General features: G+C 43.9%; 1 protein-coding gene across 3 annotated transcripts in view; it reads right to left on the bottom strand.

Annotated features, from left to right (window-relative positions):
• Nucleotides 1-3,263: 3,263 nt before the first annotated feature.
• The window catches only part of PAA1 (P-type ATP-ase 1), a 114,239-nt gene continuing 95,104 nt past the window's right edge, over nucleotides 3,264-22,398 (bottom strand). For 2 of the 3 annotated variants that reach the window (XM_086789406.1, XM_086789405.1), the window contains exons 8-17: nucleotides 22,150-22,299; nucleotides 21,877-22,023; nucleotides 13,098-13,148; nucleotides 12,777-12,970; nucleotides 12,450-12,594; nucleotides 11,755-11,852; nucleotides 7,963-8,203; nucleotides 7,658-7,861; nucleotides 7,098-7,178; nucleotides 3,308-4,101 (exon numbers count right to left, since the gene is read on the bottom strand). In XM_086789406.1, coding sequence (XP_086645532.1) covers nucleotides 3,823-4,101; nucleotides 7,098-7,178; nucleotides 7,658-7,861; nucleotides 7,963-8,203; nucleotides 11,755-11,852; nucleotides 12,450-12,594; nucleotides 12,777-12,970; nucleotides 13,098-13,148; nucleotides 21,877-22,023; nucleotides 22,150-22,299 — 1,590 coding nt within the window. In that variant the 3' untranslated portion in view covers nucleotides 3,308-3,822. Of the gene's footprint in view, nucleotides 4,102-7,097; nucleotides 7,376-7,657; nucleotides 7,862-7,962; nucleotides 8,204-11,754; nucleotides 11,853-12,449; nucleotides 12,595-12,776; nucleotides 12,971-13,097; nucleotides 13,149-21,876; nucleotides 22,024-22,149; nucleotides 22,300-22,398 lie in introns of all 3 variants that reach the window. The other variant, XR_015264501.1, reaches the window with a different exon arrangement.

Raw genomic sequence — 22,398 nt, 5'->3', positions numbered from 1 at the left:
CTCCAACATGCATCGAGCCATCTCCATGAAAGTTCAATTGCGACGTTCTACAACACCATTTTGCTGAGGTGTGTGAGAAGTGGTGAGTTGGTGCTTGATGCCATTCTCCTTGCAGTAACTGTCAAATCCCATTGAAAGGAATTCTCCTCCTCGATCTGTACGAAACTTCTTCACCTTCTTTCTTGTCTCATTTTCCACAAGCTTATACCACTGTTTGAACTTGCCAAAAGGTTCAGCCTTATCCCAAAGGAAATAAACCCACATCTTCCTACTGTAATCGTCGACTAACAGCATAAAGTAAGAAGATCCCTCTAATGCAGTAGTAGACATTTTACCACAAAGATCAGCATGTAGTACCAGCTCTAGAGGAGTCTTTGCCCGATTGCTGCTTTCTTGTGGAAATGCCTTGCGTTGTTGCTTGCCCATCATACAAGCTTCACATGGTTCCTACAATTTTGAAAATGCACACAAATTAGCTACCATACCCTTTTTCTACATCTCCTTTAGCACGACTAATCCAATGTGACCAAATCGCTCGTGCCAAAGCTTGTTGTGCTTTTATCTGCAACAAACACTATAAGGACACTCCGCTCATAGAGATTTTTGCACCTTACTCCTTTGCCGACTACCTTGCCAACAGCATGAATCCACTTCAACAAGAGAAACTGAATGAAGGTAAAATGGTGGAGGTGTTTCTCACTAAAATCAAAGATCTCTGTGAGCACATGATTGTACTCTCCCCCTGGATCTCAATTGTCGCTATCTAAGGGTATTACCACCTAGATATGATAGTTTTACTACATCTTTGAATGTTAGTATCAGGCCTACTCCTCTCACATTTGAGGAGTTCAGCTCATTACTTTGGGATCAGGAGATAAGGATGCAGAGCCACAATGCTGGTTGACCCAGTTTTCTACACTAACACAAAGAAGAAGAGTAAGGATTATAACTCTTCAAGTCAGAACAAAAAGGTTAAATACTTTTATTGTGCCAAAGAATGTAGGAAAAAGCAAGCAAACCCGAAGAATGGCACTCTAAAGACCAACAAAGAATCCACTCATGCAGCATAATTAGAACTGTTTGTTACCATTGAAGAAGTGTGAAGTGAAATAACTAATGTTGCAGCATATTATGACTCTTGGATCATCAATAGGGGGCTTCTAGGCACATGACCAATTGCAAGAATTGGTATTTCCCCCTAAAGCGTGTGGGAGATAACATCGTGTGGTGATTGGATGCAATGATGAAAAGTTTCCAAAAAAGTAAGAAAGTTTTTCAAATGTTCTTTGGGTTTCATAATAAAGAGGAACCTCGTTTCAATCTCGACCATGACGGACCTTGACTTCCCGATTCACTTCCACTAGAATGGGATAGTCATTCTTGATGGAGATGATAAGGTTATTACAAATGACATTCCGAGGAAAATAACTTGTATGAGCTTTTAGCATTTACAATTCAGGCCCATTTGGGTACCAAAAAACTTTAACATGAGAAATATTGGCATATCAATATGCAAACTCTTTCAAAGATGTAGAAAGATAAGGTAGTGAGAATTTGCCAACAGTCTTTGATAGTCCGGATGTATGTGAAGCTTTCATAATGGGTAAAGTAACCTCGAAAACCCTTTCCACAAGAGGGCACTTTTAGGGCCAAGTCTCCTCTTCAGCTCTCGTATACGATGAACTCTATGTAAAGATGACTACAATTGCACTTGGAGGTTCTTCCTATTTGTCACATTGATAGATGATTACAATAGGAAGATTGTGTACATTCTTAAAAAGAGTGTAACAAAGGCCATCAAAGGGATGACTCCATTACAGGCCTACTGGGGTAAGAGACCTTCAGCTTCACACTTGAAAGTTTTTGGGTGTAAATGCTATGTAAAGATGAGTACAATTGTGAACTCTATGTAAAGATGAGTACAATTACACTTGGAGGTTCTTCCTATTTTTCACATTAATAGATGATTACAATAGGAAGATTGTGTACATTCTTAACAAGAGCGTAACAAAGGCCATCAAAGGGATGACTCCATTACAAGCCTACTGGAGTAAGAGACCTTCATCTTCACTTGAAAGTTTTTGGGTGTAAATGCTATGTACATGTTTCAGATGTTCAGAGGACCAAATTGGATGCCAAAATCCAGAAATGCATCGTCTTGGTTAACAAGATGGACTCGAACATGTATCGACTATATGATCCTCAGGCAAAGAAGATTTTAGTGAAGATCATAGTGATCTGTGATGTGGTATTCTAGGAGAACAACTATGTCGGATGGAGGAGAAGCTTCATTCTTTTTCATCATGTAACTGGGACATCACCAAGGCAACATAACCTCCACATGCAACACGAGATTCGTTGCATTTTGATGGAGAGCAAAAGCTTCATTTTTCTTCATCACGCAACTTAGACATCACCAAAGCAACATAACCTCCACATGCAACACGAGACTCCTTGCATTCTAATGGAGAGGATCCTGTACCATTTCCTCTGGACATGGATTTTAAAGATGAAGAACAAGAGCATGATGTGCCACAAAAAGGTAAGTCATTCCCTAAGTGTTACATGCAACTTTTCGATGGAGCAGAACCTTGGACCATCAAGGATGTGTCTCAAGCTATTCACACATCCACAAGGTTAAAAGAGAAAAACATGGATCGACATAATCTTGTGAATTTTGCTCTCATAATAGAGGTACTCAAGATTCACGAGCCTACCACCTTTGTTGAAACACAAGGGGATCCAAAGTGAATAGCAACCATGGAAGCAGAACATGAATCCATCTTAAAAAACCACACTTGGGACTATAGATCGTCCTCCAAGATGCAATGTTATTGGCACTAAGTGGGTTTACAAAGCAAAATACAATCTGATGGTGTACTTTTGGCTAAGTATCAGGCACAACTAGTTGCACCAAAGGTTTTGTACGAGTTAAAGGTTTTGACTTTTAAGAAGCTTTGCCTCCTACAACCAAGTTAACCATAATCCCCACCGTTCTTGCATTGGCAATGCACAAGGGGGATGGCATGTTTTCCAAATCGATGTAAAATCTGTTATCCCAAATGGAAACCTCAAAGAGGAGGTATATGTGGAACAACCACTTGGGTTCATGGTTCGCGATTCTGGAAGCAAAGTTTGCAAGGATTTCATTTCTGGGCTCAATTCATGACTGGCTCCAAGAGCCTTTGATATCATATTCACAGCCTTTGATCCACATTACTGGGGTGCCAGCTCTGTGTATGACGGGTCTTACCCATTGTAAATTTCCAAAAAAAACTGTATTGTCACACATGTTTTACACATTAGATGAATGAATCCCCCTTAAATGCATTTCACATGGGAGCTCAAAAATAGATCTGACTAGGCAACCATCCAAGACAACAAGAAGCTGAATGAAAGATTTTGAAAGCCCATAAAGACTCTACAAAGTCGCATCCATAAAGATCTTGAAGGCTGAATGATGTGATGTAACTCTTGTTTAGTAGCACAAACCTTACATGGGCTGCTCTTAAACAACATTACACCACGAGACATCTGGATGGTGCAAATGAAGACTCAGCAACAGATCCTTCTTATCGATTCTTTAACTTCTGCTACAACCAACTTCTTGGAATTGTGGTTACTATATCCGGTCAACGGAAGAAAAAAAATTGTTGCTGTGGTGTAATGAATTCATTGCACGGTTTCTGTTCAATCTTCGGGTAACCAAAATGACAGCATGGCCTTGTTTCTTAGCATAGGAAAATTGATGGCCGGTCAATTTTGTTTACCACACTTAAATTCAGCATGAATCAAATTAAGCACCCTCAAAGCAGATGTTAACTATGCACTACCACTTTGTGAGAGTGACAAGCCCTTCTCCAGATCCTCAGATTGTTTTGACTGCCGAATGGGGGAGACAGATTGTGTCGTTTTGTCAACTTCATGTTCTTGATTTGAAGGCTCCATTGATGGACTTCTCCTGTTATACTCTAATTGAAGAAGCAATGAATTAGCCATCACACCTAATGAACTTATTCCCATCAAAGCACCAGCAAGAGATGGTGTTAACATAGTATTTGTAATCGGTAGGAGTACTCCAGCAGCCACTGGCAAACCCACCTGCATATACGACAAAACAATTTGATTAAGAAATTTGTCAGTTTTGGATGGTCCCTCTCGCCTACGTAGTATGTTGGCCCTGTATTTTCTTTCGGAAGCTAGTTTTTTTTTATTTTTCATGTTGTCTTGACATTCAGTCTAATCATGGAACATGTAACATCTTCCATAGACACTTTGGGTCTTTCGTAGATGTTAATAACCCTCTCTCTCTCTCTCTCTCTCTCTCTCTCTCTCTCCCCTTTTGTGGAGTTCACCCAACAAGGAGATATCTCCTGCTGGTCGACTTCAATGAATGCACAGCTGAGATGCAGGTGCATGTGTATGACTTTCATGCAGACCCAGTAATGCTTGCAGAAATGGACCCTATGGAGCTAGGGCTACAACAGTCATCACAGGACACTAGAGACGTCACACCAGCCTTTGTATAGAGCAACCTTCTCGGGGCCAAATTTATCCCATGAGGATTGGCAGCCAGTTGAGAGGCCCCAGGTCATGTTGTTCTCCCATATGATCAGCAGCAAACCTTCGGTACCACACCAGATTATCCAGGCAAAGTTTGCTGCAGCCCCCATGATAGTGGATAGCAGTCTACCAGACAGTCCCATGGATCCCCATAGGTACTCGAGGCTTGCCTTGGAGTCCTCGAGACAGCTAGCACTCGAGGGCCACCTTGGAGTATGTTATGCCTGAGTTTCGACTCCATAGGTACTCGAGGCTTGCCCTGAAGTCCTCGAGACAGCTAGCACTCCAGGGCCACCTTGGAGTATGTTATGCCTGAGTTTCGACTTGGTTCTCACGATATGGGCTCCGCCTGGACCGCATCCCACCCCTTCAGTACAGTTTGGACTCCCCTTTTCTCCAGCTCAATCATGAGGACACCAACCGGATTATCTGGTTAGATCTTCTCACCCTCTACACCCATTGCACATGGATCAAACCTTCGGAGCTCTTACCAAAGATGCACTTCTACAGAGATCACTTCCTCATGCTCACTAAGGATGGATTCGTCCGGCAGCCGGGCTACTTCAGTGTTCACATGTCCCATGCCATGCAGATTGCGATTGGCCACATACAAGTTTCAGCCCACCGCCTCAGTGTGGAGACAAGAAGAGCTGAGCACGTCTTTAGAGGCAAGGAGCTCATACAAAGACCTAGGGAGGAGAGAATCTACAGAGAGGTTGAGACAGAGGAGCATTACATACGTCACTTCCCAGTATACTACGAGATGCGCAGGAGGTTTCACTATCTGCTCCATGAGGGATTTGGCCCACTCTCCAAAATCATTGACTTCCCGGACCAGCTTAGCCTAGGGCTCTTCTTGCTCGAGCCCCACAGGCACAAGGACACTTTCTTGAGAGAGCTTCGGCCCCACCCACCCCGACCCGTGCCTTGCCAACCAACCAACCATCACCAGCTTCTTCCAGACCCACGAGGACACCCATACAGTGGATCCCATGGACCCACGTAGGGCTGCTCCAAACCCACCTCGCCCGAGAGGAGTTACCTCAGACCAAGCCTCCGCATCCCCCCCCCCCCCTAGTGTCGGCCATGATCTCCTCATGAGCTCCAGATCCAAGACATGCTCCATTGCTATCGAGCTACCTTTCCACATGACATAGCTAAGGGAGACCTCTCCGCCATACTCATTAGCCCCATGCCTGATATTTTGCAGAGTGGTATACCATCTAATGGGGGCTGATGCTCCTCTCATGTTTCATGTTCCTGGTATTCCATGATGACATTTCCATGGACAGTTATGTATCACTCCAGTGAGATAGTTTTGTTTTGTTTCTCTTTTATTTTCCGTTCCATGTTGACATATGCCATGGACATTATTATATCACCTTGGCCTCATAGGCCCATTGGGTCTTTAGTAGACGTTTAATATATCTTTCTTTCTTTCTCTCTCTCTCATTTCTTCCAGACCCAAGCTCCAAGGGCAGACTCACCCACCCTGGCATCTAAGAAGGGAATAAGATAGGAATGCATCTAATAAATGAGATGTGACCAGCACAACCAGTTGTGATTTTGCCGAAATTTCACAAGACTTTAAAAAAGCACAAAAAGAACTGGGTACTTCAAGCTTTCAAACAAGTTCTATGGTCCTCTTTAAGCTTAGCTCCCTAACACTATTTGAATGCTCGGATATAAACTTTTTGGGAAGGCCATATGTGCTTGATCATCAGTTCCTTCTCATAGAGAAAACAGTGAACACATTAAACATGGGAACATGTAAAGCTGAAGAGAAGACAAGTCAGTTTGCGGAAAAACCCTATTTTACATCATCAGTAACTTGCACTCCAATCTACATCAAAAACCCTAACCACACCTAATTCAGCCTCTGCATCAAAAACGCTAACCCTAAAGAGGAGAACACTGCCTGACTCAGCTTTACATCAAAAACATTCACCATTAAATGAAGAATATGGCCCAATTAACATCTGCATCAGAAACACTAAGCCTATAGAGAGAACAAGACCTGATTCAGCTTCTGCATCAGAAACCCTGGCCCTTAAAGGCCTGATTTAGCCTCTATATGAAACACTAACCCTAGAGTGGAGAATAGGAAAATACCCATAAATTTGCATCCCGTCAAATATTTTAGTTTCATTTTGAGAACTACGAGAATGGGTATCGAAGCAGTAGTCAATTGTCCAAGGTGGTCTCGTAAATCAGAATGGCTTATATTCCAATTACCCCCTCTCTGTGTGTGCAAATGCATGTGTTTTGGCTGGTGGTTTTGGTTGCACATGGTGGGACAGGACCGAGTGGGCTTTGGTCTCTTGTGCAGGGTACACACAAGCACATGCATCTGTCTTTCTTTTTTGTTTTTGTATTGTTTTATTGTGCGAAAGCATAGCCATCCCTAACAGTCCTGACTGAACGTGACATTAAAGAGTCACGTAAAGTGAATGCAATCGGTGAGTTTTTTTATTTTGCAACAATCAGAATGATCTAATCTATTTACCACTAAAAAGGTTAGTGACAGCACTCACAATGTTGTATAAAAAGGCCCACCATAAGTTCTGCTTTATTTTCCTTAGCGTCATTTTGCTGAGTACAAAAGAGTCAACCACCTGCAAAAGCAATGTATCAGCTTCATCTCTAAAACAGTAAGCCTTAAAAACAATTCTAAAAAAACTTTTTGCCCCCACCCCCCAGCCGGGTGGGCTGCTGCACAGGCCTCAAAAACAAACTCCTCAACTTCCCGTTTTTCTCTCAGCATTCTCTGTGCTTGGCAAAAACTTCGACCAGTCCTATTCCAGAACCCATCCTGTGACAGGCACTAATTTGGAAAAGTTAAACACCCCAAAGTCACCCTTTTCCTTTGGTTCTTAAAACACATCATGGCCTTGCCATGGGTTCTTGTCACTATGTCATACGAGTCCAACCAAGGTTTAAGAAAAGTCAGGTGAAGGCTATATAGAATGGCAGTTTCTTTTGACCATCCCAAAAATGATAATGATTCATTCAGAGCATAGTTTGTCAAACCCATGAGCTTACTAAACTGCAGTTGACGTAACCAGAAATTCTTTGGTATCTTTTGACAAGTTACCTGTGTCAACCTCCCACGCATGAGAACTACAGATGCTACTTCACTTGCTGCTCCTACACCACCAGCCATCGCAATACCCACATTGGACTGCGCCAATGCAGCTGCATCATTGATACCATCACCTACCATTGCTACCGTCCTGCCTTTCTTCTGTAAGTGCAGTACCAACTCAGCTTTTCCATAAGGTCTTACCCCACCATATACCTGACACAAAAACAAAGAAAATTTGTGTTGACAAGCTGCAAGTCTACCTACAAGAAATGAGCAAGAATCATTCAGAAAAAAGGGTATTTGATAGAACACACCTCCTGTTTATCAATACCAACTTGAGCAGCAACAGCTTCTGCAGCAACCTGTTTGTCCCCAGATAAAACAACTGTTTTAATTCCCATTTTGTGTAGGGCTTGAACTGTTGTGGCTGCATCATCACGAACTTTATCCACCATTGATATGGCACCCGCTATGGTTTCTTCTATCCCTATATACACCACAGTCTGACCTTCCATAGCTTCCCCAAGCTCTGGGACTTGTCCTGTTGCTCCATAACTTACAGAAAAACAAGACATATTAGCCACAATCATGTCTCATTTTTTAAATTTAAAAAATCAAAAACAGATGTGTACACTCACAACCCGAGTGTAAATAAGATACAGACAAATGCAGCCTACACTAAGTTGAAAGTTAAGATATTCAAATACGGATATATATCTGGACTTTTTATGAGGACCCAGTCGCCGTTGACTGTCCCCCTCTGTTCTCCCTACTAGGTGGTACTAGGTAGCGTACTCCCTACTTGGGCCCACACCTTGCATAAGGCGTACTACTCTATAACTTTCCTTCCTCTTTCAACAAAAGTTTTGGAAAGGTTAATATAGTATTTAAGCACTCAAGGTTCTTGTTAACATGTGAAAAGGGAACACATCTCTTGTAATTATAGCATGATCATTGTAACTTAGATTTCAAAATTGTTGTCCAAAGGTAGGGAAGAGAATCAAAGCGTTCCTCCTGCTCATCCTCACAAACCAGCCTGCTGAAAACCTCAACATCCCCCTATTCCTCTCCTGGCCAGTCCATTTCGCCTTCTGCACACACCTTCCCTGCCCATGCTGCTAAATCACCCCCCCCCCCCCCCCCCCAAAAAAAAAAAAGAAAAGAAACTTTCAGCACCCACCCTCACCCACTCTGTTCCCACTCCCCGCACTTCCCCCCTCCCACCCTACCACCCGTGCCCTTCTCCACCCTGGCCTCCCAAAGGAGTTTTATGAGCTTCACATGGTGATAGGTTGGGAGTCGGGACCTTTGTCAGGTGATAGGACAATAGCAGCTGCCGTGGCCCAGGCTGTGGCCTTCCATCCATCCGGTTGATCAACACCTCATCAGAGAATCTCACTCAGCACCTCTCAAATCCCAGCGTGGACGGCTCTAAGCTCACATAGAAGATTAAGTTCCCAGGGCTCCTTGGCCAGTGTTTCGTCTGTCGCTCTAGATGGGACATACTGCAGAGCTAGTCCCTGTTGGGATTCGGGGCCCAAAAGGTGTAAACACCCTCTTAGGTGTGAACACCCCTTGTGTGTGTGGATAGCACAAGTGTGCCATCCACAGTGTGTGTGCTTTCTATGGGTCTAAAGATAAGGCTTCAAGCCTACAAAAGCATGTACTTGGTGAAGGTGCAATATTCTATTTGAGTCCTTCACACTTCTCTTACACCAGCTCGTCGTTTCCTCTCTCTCTCACGACGCCCACGACCACGGAGGAGGGCATCCCAGCATAGACGGAGGTTGCAGCGGCAGATTCGGATTATTCTTGCGAGGCATGCGAGACACCCAGTCAGGGTGCTGACCACAGAGGATATTGAGGAGATCCGCCAGTGTCCGATGCGGCACATATTATGAGATGGAGGTACCTCCATAGTGTACCTTCCAGTTCCAGTTTCATTTTCTAGGTGCCAGTAGTATCATCTTTATTTTTCATTTTCTGGGTTTTTTTATCCAGACATTGTATCAGATCCACCATGATGTAACTTTTGGTCTCATAGGTCATTATGGCCTTTTGAAGACGTTAATATAACATTTCATTTCATTTCTCTCTCTCTCTCTCTCTCTCTCTCTCTCTCTCTCTCAACGAGCTCTCCTGGAGTCCTCGAGACAGCTAGCACTCGAGGGCCACCCTAGAGTATGATAGAGGAGAGGATCTACCGATTATACCACAAAGAATGTTCTTAGAGGACTGTCCAAGTCCACTAAGAACATGTCATTGCTCCTCTGCATTCACTGTTGCAGCCACATTGTTGTTTACATCAGCCTCTATGGAAACCTTCATTGGGACTTACGGTTTGCTATGGATCATACAGAAGAGCATCGTGACCCAGGGCTTCTCAACTCGTTGCCAATCCTCATCAGATAAATCTCGCCCCAAAAGGCTGCTCCATACATCAAGGCTAGTGTGACGAGGGTGTCAAAAAGCCAACCCTTTGTCCTGGGCTCCTAGAAATGTGCCTGGAAGCACTGTCACACATCCCCGTTTCAATCTGACATGTGCTGTGGGGAAGCATGGTGAAGCGGAAAGAAAGGTATGCCTACAAGAGAACCAATGGACGGATCATATAATTCCAAGAGGTTGTAAGTTCAAACCCTTCCACCTCTTGAAAAATGTAATGTACCAAAACCGAAAACCCTAAAGTAATTTACATTACTTTTTTCAAGAGGTGGAAGGGTTTGAACTTACAACCTCTTGGGTAGGGTGGTCGTGAGCTAACCATGACCACCAAAGCCCGCCAAAACAGTGCCTTACATTATTATTATTATTTTAGTACCTTACTTTGACAGATCTCTAAGAGTTTTAAAAAGGGAAAATTGAGTGGCTGCGCCATTATGTTACTTGGGGGGCAGTTGCTTTGCTCCCCTAGTCTGGTCCGCAGCTTTTCTACGAGGGCAGTGATACAAACATTTCTATTTTCATTCGTAGAGGTATTGCCCATTATGGTTTGTTGCACGATGTCCCTCACTCACATTATAACCCACCCCCACCCCCCCCCCCCCAAACAGAGGATTGACACCTCTTGCGAGATTGTTGCCAGTATTACAGCATGGCAGATCTGGAGAGCTAGATGCACGGAGGCAATTGAGGGTGTCCAAATTTTGAGTCTCAGCGCATTAGTACCATATGGGGTGATACCATCCATACTCTCATGGCCGCATGGGCTCGTATTCAAGGGTCCTCTCCTTCCGCGCAAGTAAAGCGCGCTGTATTTATGCAAGAGTGGACCATGGCATTTTCTTTTCCTCTAGTCCCACGCGTCTTTCATGGCACCATGATGCTCCTACATATCGAGGTGACTATATTCTGGCTTATAGTTGTGATTGTTGTATGCTTTTCTCATACTTAATAGAAGTCTCTTCTTTGGGAAAAAAAAAACTTGCATAATGCTGCGGCGAATGAGCAACCATTGAATTTTGAGATACAGCTCTCATCCACTCACCCTAGCTAATTCCCTAAAACACACTGAGGAGCAATGCTTGATGATCCATTCCCCTCATGAACTCTATGTTTCGAAATTCAAAGCTTAAACAAATGCCTTGGCAAAATACGCTCCTATCTAGACTGTTTAATTGTACCTTCATAAGATTGGATTCCCACCTTGCCTACACAAAAATGTTTCAAACAGTTGACGCACAACAAGCTGAATTGTTTTCATATGAATCCACTCACAAAGCTCCAGATCAGAACTCCATCATGTATAATGTAGACTAGGTATCATGGCATCCCCAGCTCATGTCAACAGCAGCCAAGCGTAGGTGTAGGTCTATGCATTAAGATATGTCCATAGCGCACAAATCTTCATAGATTAACTACCATACTGAGTTTCTTCCAGAGGCAAAGGGCAGACACTGCCATGATGAAGGTTAGCATCAATGCATAAAGCAATCATTTCGGCTTTGTTTGGCAAAGGCATGATTTCCTGCTTTGCTTGAAGTACAGCATGGAGAAACAAAACATTACAGACCATAAATTTACAACCTAGAGATCTATCTGCTACAAACGATCATTAAATACATTAACACATAAATGTCAAAAAAGAAAGGACTTGATATTCACACCGATGGACCCATTCCAATGTGCCGACTGTGACTCTTTTGCCTTCCACAATAGCTGTAGCACCACAACCAGGCTCCTGTTCAAATGTCCCATCATGCACCTGCGAAAATCACATCGCCTCATGAGATTGAGTAACAAAACACCACATCTTCAAACCCACTCCTATGTAAGCATTACGACTTCCCTGCATATACATATCAAACAGATCCACTCTCAATGACAGTCTCAAATAGCACAGCCATCATGCCCAAGTGCCATGTAATTGATGAGACATTATTTGTGCACTGCCCTTTGTTCCTTCCAACACACATTGTTATGATCCTCAGCATCTCTTTTGCTTCTGCAGGAAGCCTGCTAATTCAAGCAAGGCAAAATCGACTCGACAATGCTCTGGCTCATTTTTAGTGCACCAGAAAAAGAAACCACTTAGGTAAAAGAGTCAGTACATTCCTTCGCTAAGAACATGCCATCTCATATCCCCCTTGGCAAAGCATGCACTGGAAAGAGATTGGATATGTTCTGCCTGCTATTACATACCCCTTTCTAGTGCCTGAGTTTTAACTAAAATATGAACACAAGAAACTGGTAGTATGCTGGCATTTGCAGGGAGCTGAGGCTAAAGACATATTGATGCACCAAATTACTTATTTTCTTGAACAGAAACGTGAAAGTAAAGGTTGAATATGCAATCATTCACCTGGACAGGTCTACAGCCGGCATCTTTAGCAGCTTGTACTAGAGCCCTGGCTATAGGATGAGATGTTGTGCTTTCCACCCCTGCTGCCAATGCAAGAAGTTCGAACTCACTCCAAACCTTCTGCTCTCCATGCCTAATTCCTGCTCTGTCCACACGAAGGAAGGCAGGAAAAAATCAATCTTTCAGACCTTAAACATTATTCTACATAAACAGTCCACTTCACTTCGACCTCAGACAAACAACTCCCTCATACAAAATCACATTACAATCTGTCATAGACTTGGAATGCTTTTAATGTGTCGGTGCATGTCATGTTGGTGGACACACCTTACAGCTCCATGTTCATTATCAGTGTCTCCAATGTGGAGCTGTGAGCTTGACATTACTTTGGTCACTACAGGTTTTCCAAGAGTAAGAGTCCCTGTCTTGTCAAAAACAACTGTATTGACTGAAGAGACATTCTCCAGAACATCGCCTCCACGTATGAGTAAGCCTCTTTTTGCACCAAGAGATGTACCTACCTGAAATCAGACTTGCAAATTTCATGGGAGCAAGAAAATGCATGAGCAATAAGATCTTACAGAAGAAATTATAGCCAGCAGCTTATAAACATAAAAACTTCATACATAGTTTGTGATGATAGGTTACCAAGACAGCAGTTGGTGTAGCAAGGCCAAGTGCACAAGGGCACGCAATCACCTATAGCACACATGACTATAGCATAAGATCTATATCTACAATGACAAACCTTATTATTTTCTTGAATATCACAGTTTCTCAAAACTTTTTAAACTCTGCCCCATCATACAAAAAAACTTGCAAGGAATGATATGATCCCGAACCAAGAGACAAACAGTGCCCTATTAGTGACCACTTCATATTCTAATCATCTAGCTAAACTCCACACATGCATAGAACAGTTGAGTCTAAGGTCCCAGTATCAGCATAGGTATGCTAGCTAAACAAGAATAGGTACCAATGAGATCATCACCACCTCCCCTATTGAAGTTCATGTTTTTGGTGGAGTGCAGATCAACGTAACAACACACACACAGATGCACCAAGCAAGGAGAGAGAGATGGAAGCACAACACTCAAAGTAGATTGATGAGAAAGAGTGGAGTACAAGTGATGTGACATAATAAGGTCACTTACACACTCATAAGAGTGCGGGCGGGGCGGGGCGGGGCGGGGCCCATTATTAGCCTGTGTCCGCACATCACTACCATATAAATATATATAAATCCCCCCTATAGTGATGATGTGAACATGTACAAGGATCATGTGGCTGATCAATCCCCAAAAGGCAATAAGCCCAAAGCTTTGTAAAAAGCTTCAAACTTCTCTTGTGAGAAAGCCTTCATGAACATATATACCACATTGTCGTGTGTAGAGACATAAGCTAGGCTTATTTCTCCTGCCATAAGCCTCTCTCCCTGACATAATGATAATGCACCTCAATGTGTTTTGTACGTGCATGAAACACTGAGTTCTTCGCAACGCTAATGCACTTTGGCTATCACTGAAGATGGAGGTGGGGGTGTCCAACTCCAAGATCTACCTAAGGCATCTCAGCCATACACACTCCACAATCACTATAAAAGTTACCTTGTACTCAGCTTCACACCTCAAAGTGACCACTGTCAGCTGCATCTTGTTGAGCCATGATATACATGAATCACCAAGGTGAAAGCAAAAGCCACTAGTGAGCACTCGCATGTCATAACATTCAGTTCAATCAAAATCACTGAAAGCATGCAATTGAACATCACTCCCCTTAGCATAGAATAACCCAAGGAATTGAGTGCCCTATAAGTATTTGAATACTCACTTGGTAGCCTGCCCAATGCTTACTTCCGAGACTGCATAAACCTGCTCAACTAGGAATAGAATGTCAGGCCTCATATTACATAGATAGATGAGGCATCCAACAACCTGCTGATAAAATGACGCATCAAATGGTTCACCTGCATCCTGGAGACTAAGTCTAGCACCTGTCTCTAATAGTGTAGCAACAACCTTACAGTCTTCAATACCAAACCGTATAAGTAACCTCTGTATGTACTTTGACTAATGCTAAAGTCTATACCCTTTGCTTTCTAAGTTGTTTCCCACAAAAATACATTTTACCGCCTTATCATCCAGCTTATTGTGTCGTTGCTCACGCACGAGCGTATAAGCAAGACAACCAAAAACACACAAATGAGCCATAGAGGACTTCTTGCCATTCCAAACTTCATAAGGGGTTGCTGTTTGCAAGGCCTTGATGGGACATCTGTATAGCACGTAAGTGGCACATAACTATCTCTAACTAAAAAATATGAAGCAAATCCTGGCCTTTAACCATGCAACGTGTCATCTCCATGAGAGATCTGTTCTTCCTCCCAGCCATACCATTTTGCACAGGTGTATAAGATATTGTGCATTAATGTTTTATGCCTCTTGTAGCCATATACACATGAAACTCCTTTGATATATACTCCCCCTCTTGATCTATATGAAGGGTGCCAACTTTACATGCGGACACATTTTAACCCATAGAAACAAGGTGTCTAAAGCATGTTAAAACCTCTGACTTTGCCTTCAATGGATGCACCTCGATGTGCCTGGAGTAGTTATCAATAATAGTCACAAATAAAGATATCCTCCGATCCATGGTGTCCTCATGGGACCACATACATTACTATGTATAAGCTGTAATGTTTGGACAGCCCTAATGATCCGTCTTTCGAGAATGATGTCCATTGCATCTTGCCTAAATTGCACCCTACATACATGTTTAGCAAAGGCCTCAAGCTTTGGCAATTCTGGCACAATCTCTTACCTTTTACAAACTGCCAAAATTCAAGACCCGCATAGCCCTCTGGATGAGATCACGAGAGGATTGGCAGGTGTACTACATGCATCCGCCTCATATGCATTTCCCTGCACTATGATCCCTTCCACCCACCCCTGCAGCATTGCCCCACAAAACAGTTGGTATGATGATGAGTGTCGTGAGACAGGAGCACAGCTACAGCATGAGATTGCCATTGGGACTCACACATATAGACAGGCCAGGATGATCTTTCGGCACCTTGTGCGTAGGAAGAAACGAGCCTATCTAGCTAAGCTAGAGGAGGATATCTATCAACTCTTCCTAGGGAAGGACAGCAAGAGGGCATAGAAGATGTTTCAGGAGAGACAGCCTGGTACTCCGATTACTGCACCTGATGGAAAAGCACAGGATCATGATGGTGCTAGATGTGATAGACAGGTTACAGAATGGAAAGGCACAGGATCATGATGGGCTAGTTGGAGAGCACTTCTCATATGCACGCGACACTTTGGCTCCACTCATCGTACATGTATTTAATCGTGCCATTTGTGAGGGTTTCCCGGCAAGCTAGACAGAGCATCTCATTGTACCACTCTTTAAGAGTGGGGACCCCATGGTACCAGGCAACTATAGGACGATCATGATTGGTCATTACTTGGCCAAACTATATGGCTCTATATTGGAGTCGGAGCTAAGCCGCTAGGCAAAGAGGCATGGTCATCGAGCACATGGACACGCCGGCTTCAGGAGAGGATTTACTACCTTAGATCACATACTGACACTTCGGGCACTTATTGAAGAGGGCAAGGCACAGAAGAGTAGGATATACTGCTGCTTTGTGGACTTCCGCATAGCCTTCGATACCGTACCACGTGCTAGGCTTATGCACAAATTGCATGACATTGAGGTACCCGAGGATATGCAATGGGGGATATATGCTTTGTATGAGCCTGTGACAGGCAGAGTCTGAGCTCCAGGCGGACTATCCGATATGGTGACCAACACGATAGGGGTGAAGCAGGGATGCCCGCTATCGCCCACCCTCTTTGGACTGTACATTGATGCGGTCTCTAATTATGTAGACAGATTGGGAGGCCTAGGGGCATGCCTGGGAGGGGTGTTGATAACCATCTTGTTATATGCTAATGATATTGTTCTAATCTCAGACTCTTCGGAGGGATTACAGGGAACCTCGATGCATAACAGGCTTTCTGTGCGGATAGAGATTTGACAATGAACCTTGGGAAAACCAAGGTTACGGTGTTTAACACCACACACGCATGGGTGACGAGATCAGAGCCTCAATTCACTTTCCGAGGGGAGCCGGTGTCTACTTGGGAGTTACCTTCACAGGACTGCGTTTCCCCCTGAAGGAGGCGGCAGCAACTAGATTAGCTCGAGGGCATGCAGCCTTGGGGGCACTCGAGAGGCAGTGTACACACATACAGTTTTAGGAGCCACGCACCAAATTGTGGCTATTTGATACGCTCATCACACCAACCCTCTTGTACAGAGCTCCAATTTGGGGGCCCAGCATACATCACAGATCTCAGAGAGGGACGGATGAGGGATGGAGGCAAATGGAGAGACCACTGATTATGATGACTGCCCGCATGATTCGGAGCAAATCATCAGTACCACATGAGATTGTTCGGGCTGAGCTGGGTGCCGCACCAGTAGTGACCGAGGCCCTATTCTAGGCAGTTACCTTTTTACAACGGCTATGGGAGCTCCCTCAGCAGAGGTACTCCCGATTGGCATTGACCTCATCCATACAGTTGGGAGAGGATGGAGATACTCATTGCTCGTACGCTCAGATGAGATCATGGTTTGACCCACATGGTTTGCGGATAAAGGCACTACCACCCTTTCAGTACGGTCTGGATTGTCCATTTTTGGATCTCACCCACTCGGAGCAAAACCGCGTGATCAAGATGGATATCATCAGAGTGGACACAGAGAGGACATGGATTAGCCCCCTTGAGCCCTTAGGCACGGCCTATCCCAGAACTAAACAGTCTTACCGGTCATATGGAAACACACCTGAATGCATGCACGAACAGACCAGTTCTAGGCTCACTACTCAAAGATGGCCTTAAGGCAATCTGGGACATAATGGGGATCCAAGAAAACTTTTATGAGAAAGCATTGGGGGAAATGAAGGAAGCCCACACCTTACACGTTGAGAAGCTCTCCAATGAGGTCAGCCGACTAAAAGAGCAAGTGGAATGTCTCACATACGAGCTCAAAGAATGCCAAGGTGCTATAAGGAGGAGGGGGAAGTCACACACGGAAGAGCATACCAAGAGTGTAGAGGTAAAGATTCAAGGAATGGTAGCAACAAAAGAAGAACTTGTGCGGGGATGGGCCGACGTAGTAAAACAAGAAGCAGAGAAGAAGTGGACAGCAGTGGTCAAGAAACATCGAGCCTCCGACCCGCCCATCATTGTGGAAGAGAAGAGGAGCATTATACACAAGACACTCAAAGAAGAGAAGTGGAGGAAGACTAAGGCCTTACACATTCCCTTCACAGGTATGGCAAGAGGCTAGCTCACCCAATGCAGATGCCTTGGAGCTTTGCAAGAAATTCAAGGTGGAAGGTTCCCCATTTGTGGATGTATGAAGAGCAGGAAAGGAAAGCACCCGACCACGTCCACTTGTCCTCCGTTTCCCGGAGTTAGGAAGTCACCGAGCATTTTTAGATACCAAGGTAGCCTTGAAGGGGGGAGAAAATCTACTTGGACGAGGATCTGACCCCGACTTAGGTGGCACATAGGAAGGCCTCAATGGAGGAGGTCATGGCAGCCCGTAAGGAAGGGAAGTTGGTAATATACCGAGATGGGAGGGTCATCATTACGGAGAGACACCCCACCCCTAAATAGGGGTGCGGGGTCTATGAGACTACACACATCAAGATGGCAGCCTGGAACTGTAATGAGACTCTGTGGTCAGATGTGGGAGGCTTTTGGGGTGAGGAAACATACAAAGATCACCTACATGCACAGCAGCCGGGTGGAGGCAGCAAACTCATATGTCTACTTGAGGGTCACTTTCACAAGCTCCGGCACACGCTTGTCCATGAGACATGCATCACAAGACAGATTGACTAGGGAATACGCTGCACTTGCCCTCCAAGAGAGACAGTGCCACCAGACACTTCCAGGAGGGCTAGCTTTTTGACACACTAGTGACTCCGGCAATGATGTATGCATTCCCATTCTGGGCAGCAGGCTTATCAGTGGCAGATAGGCAGCGCATAGAGCGTCCACACATTTGATGCTATCCAGATTGACGAAGTGCTGGCTTTTTGACACACTAGTGACTCTGATGATGATGTATGCATTCCCATTCTGGGCACCAGGCTTATCAGTGACAGATTGGCAGCACATAGAGCGTCCACATATTTTGATGCTATCTAGATTGATATGCAACGAACCCTCTGTCCCTCCCCATATCATTCAAACAGAGTTTGCTACAGCACCTATGGTGGTAGAGGCCATATTCCAAACTGTCACATACATACAGAGGATACCAGCCATGGTTTTGTCACAGTTACCATACCTGGCTTTTTCATGTCTAAATCCCTGGAATGCCTGTGGAAAACAAAAGCGGACAGAAAATCCCTTCATCTGACGAAGCAAGATTTGGTTTGCTCGCCTAAGATGCATGGTGGACTTAATATTCTCAATATCCATTATCGTGTCCTCGTGGCGAGGAAAGGGATGCTTCTACCTGATTTTGTGGCACAAACAAAGCCATAGACTCGCATGTTGAGCAGTATGTGTGTCTCCATGCGTGCAGAAGCATATGGACTTTGCAAAGACATCAGGCTTTGCAAAGTATAGTTTTTGAACCCCAGCAGCTGTCAAGCTCAGGTAAGGAGAATGCTGTGAGATCGCAGACGTCCCTGCACTCCCCCTTGGCAGCCCATGGATTCTCACTTCGCCCTCCATCCTCTGTCTAAAAGGGGGGCCATCAAGTGTTTGGAGGAAAACATCACTGTCTGCAGACAACGCACTCATTCCGGTAATCAGTGACCTCCATCCTCTGTCTAAAAAGGTGCCCTCATGTTTGAAGAAAAGCATGATCATCAAGAATGTTGAAGCTCTGGATCAAGAGTCAAACTTTCCAAACACAACCTCCCTCTGCGGTGACTGCGCCTGCTACAGATGAAGAGGCGGTCGGAATCTGGGGAATTCGAGAACCTGCCCGAATGCCTTCCTAATAGTGTTTAGGAGCTTAAAGTACACTTTGCAAAGACCAAGGAACAGAATAATGAAAATGAAGTACTTTTGACTCTTCAGGACCAGTAAGAAATGAAGGCAGTAAGGATACATGTTCGGCTTCATACCTCTCCCAATAAGGAGGGGACTGAATGCATGAATAACAATGGCAACCTCCAAAAGTCCAAATGGAGAAAATCCCCAACAAAGTAATCTAATGTCTTTGAGGTGGATCTTTGAGAGCAGTGTGAGGTACTAGCCTCAAACTTTGCTTCTAAATGCATGAGAGCCAAATACACTGCCTATCAGAGTGTGTCCATGCTCTGCACTGATGTCAACCCAGAACTCACCTTCCATGAAAGAAATCATTTTCCCCACCAATGGAGGTCAAAGGGAACCAACAAATGACATTATTCTAGTTGAGGATGGCAGGGACGACTCAAATCTCTCCTTGTGCAACACCTTACGTGACTTCCTCAAAAACACAATCAAGCACACCTTGTGAAGCACTTTTTGTGACTCCCTCAAAAACATAACCAAGTACACCAACCCTTCTGCTATGCAACGTTTTCCCAGCTCAACCAGCTCCCTTTTCACAGCCATAGCGAGAGAATGCAAGTTGCTGTGCTGCAAAGGCTGTGGCCATGTCACAAGGTACTCTGTGAAGAAGTACAACAGAGAAAAGAGAGCTTTTCCGATTGGTGATCCCTTAACCCAGTATCAACCCTCTTTCTAAAATTTTCTTTCTGCCCTAACCCTAATCCTGGCCTGATCCTACTGCAACCCATCACTTTCAGCCTCGCCTGCAAACAGTAACCTCCTGCTGGTCACTTCCGGTCCCTTTATTTTCATTAACTCAAAACCTTAATTTCCTATTCAGCCTATGATTCTTTATGCAATTCCTGCAGCAAAAAATTTACAAAGGGATACCCTCTATGAGAGTGTAGAACATTGGACTAATCGTTTTCAAAGGGTATTTTGATAGTGTTGATATGTCATGGAATGTGATCTCATATAAAACAATAAATATTATTCCCATATAAAAGTTATGGAGTATTTTGCATGATAGATACACTCAAAATCGCTCGAAAAGGCTTTTTGTAGCGATTCATCATTAAATTTTATATAAACAAATATAGACCTTTCTAAATGGCCCCCTATTTATTACTCAAGTACTTAGTTTCCTATAATCAAATACAGACCTTTCTATATGACTCGCTATTTGTTACTCAAGTACTTGGTTGGGCTAAAGTTAACCCTTATGTATGAAAGGAATATATATGTAATTTCATATAAAATTATAAATATTATCCTATATAAAAGTTATGGAGTATTGGGTGTTATAAATACACTCAAAATCCCTTGAAAATGATTTTTGTAGGCATTTGATCTATAAAATGTTATATAATCAAATATAGACCTTTCTAAATGGCCACCTATACTTGATTCCCAATAATCAATTATAAATTTTTCTATATGCCTCCCTATTTGTCACTCAAGTACTTGAGGTTACACCCATATGTGTGAAAGCAATGTATATTTTTGGAAAATTCTTTTTCAAAAAAGGACTTCAAAATCAGCCCAAACATTTTGAAAAACTATTTAGATTAGCCATTGTGCTAATATGTCCCTGTGTTTTTCCTTGTTCACAAGAGATCTTTCCTAATAATGATAACATCTCTGGCTATCATTTCCAAGCATTGCAACCTCCAAAGCTAGAGCCACCTTTGCAACACAAGTATGTTGAATGTCAACATTTGCGTTCAGCTCTGCTGCCACTCTAATGTGCCTCACAGACTTACGCAACTAGAAGCCTGGTTGTTTCTCTCTTCGGTGGAGAGCTTAAATTACCACGATCACCTGCCCAAGGAAGCAGGGACAGAAAAGGATGCGGAGGACCAAGGGAAAGTAAATGGTGAGGACAGGAAGGAGGGACCTCCCATGTGACACGGCAAGAATCCTCCACCGCCGGAGAACTGGCCAAGGTGGGCCCCAGCCCCCAAGGTCTGGTGATTGACGGGCAATAGACAGTGGAAAAGAGTCTATGCTGTCCATAGATGAGTGTGTTAGACCTTCAAAAGACAGGTTGTGAAAGCTTTCACAAGCACTCCTTGCTTCTAAGCCATGGGAAATGGTAGGATATGGCACTGATGCATGTAACTCTCACGTGGTGTATGCCCTATGAGAGTTTCTCGGTTTTCCAATGACAAACCAAGTGTTCTTGCACACCAACCAAGTCCAAGATAAAGATCAGCACCATGATTGATATGTTTATGGGTGCCTTGTCCTGTATTCAGAGACATTGATCTTGTCCTGTACTCAGAGACACTGATCTCATATACACATTGTACCAGTTTCATACTTAATAGGAGTCCCTATTTTCTTACCAGGACATTGCAAGCTAGTTGAAGTCCCAGCAGCAATGCACCACCCTGGGGAATAACAGAAGGAAACAATTGTGCTCCCAAAGTATTCCAAAAAGCAAATGTTGCCCCTGAAAGTGCCATCACACCATAGCAGAATTGCCCTGCCACCTGGAACAAGTGGTCAGTAAGTCAAACTTAGTCCAGCTATTGCATCATTAAAAAATTTACAGCTGTCTTGTTTGTCCTTTGACCTGCTACATACTTTAACATTCACTATCTCAACAATCCTCTTACCTTATCTGCAAGTCTTTGCACAGGTGCTTGCCTGGTCTGAGCTTCCTCCACCATTCGAAGAACATCACCTATCACAGTCTCCCCTCCTGGCCTTTGCCCTGCTACTAATAATGTGCCATTGTAATTCACTGTACCTGCACCAACATTGTCCTTTCAGAGGAAGAATTATTAGGCAGCATCGTGAGTTATAGATTTGTGTCCTCAAAAGCACCACAAAAGAAGAGCAGTACAGAGGCAATTTTATCCTTT

This window comes from Cibotium barometz, chromosome 53, assembly GCF_041138505.1.
Source record: "Cibotium barometz isolate CiBa-2024 chromosome 53, ASM4113850v1, whole genome shotgun sequence".
NCBI lineage: Eukaryota > Viridiplantae > Streptophyta > Polypodiopsida > Cyatheales > Cibotiaceae > Cibotium > Cibotium barometz.
The sequence above is the reverse complement of the archived record's forward strand: the minus strand, read 5'-3'. Positions and strand labels throughout refer to the sequence as shown.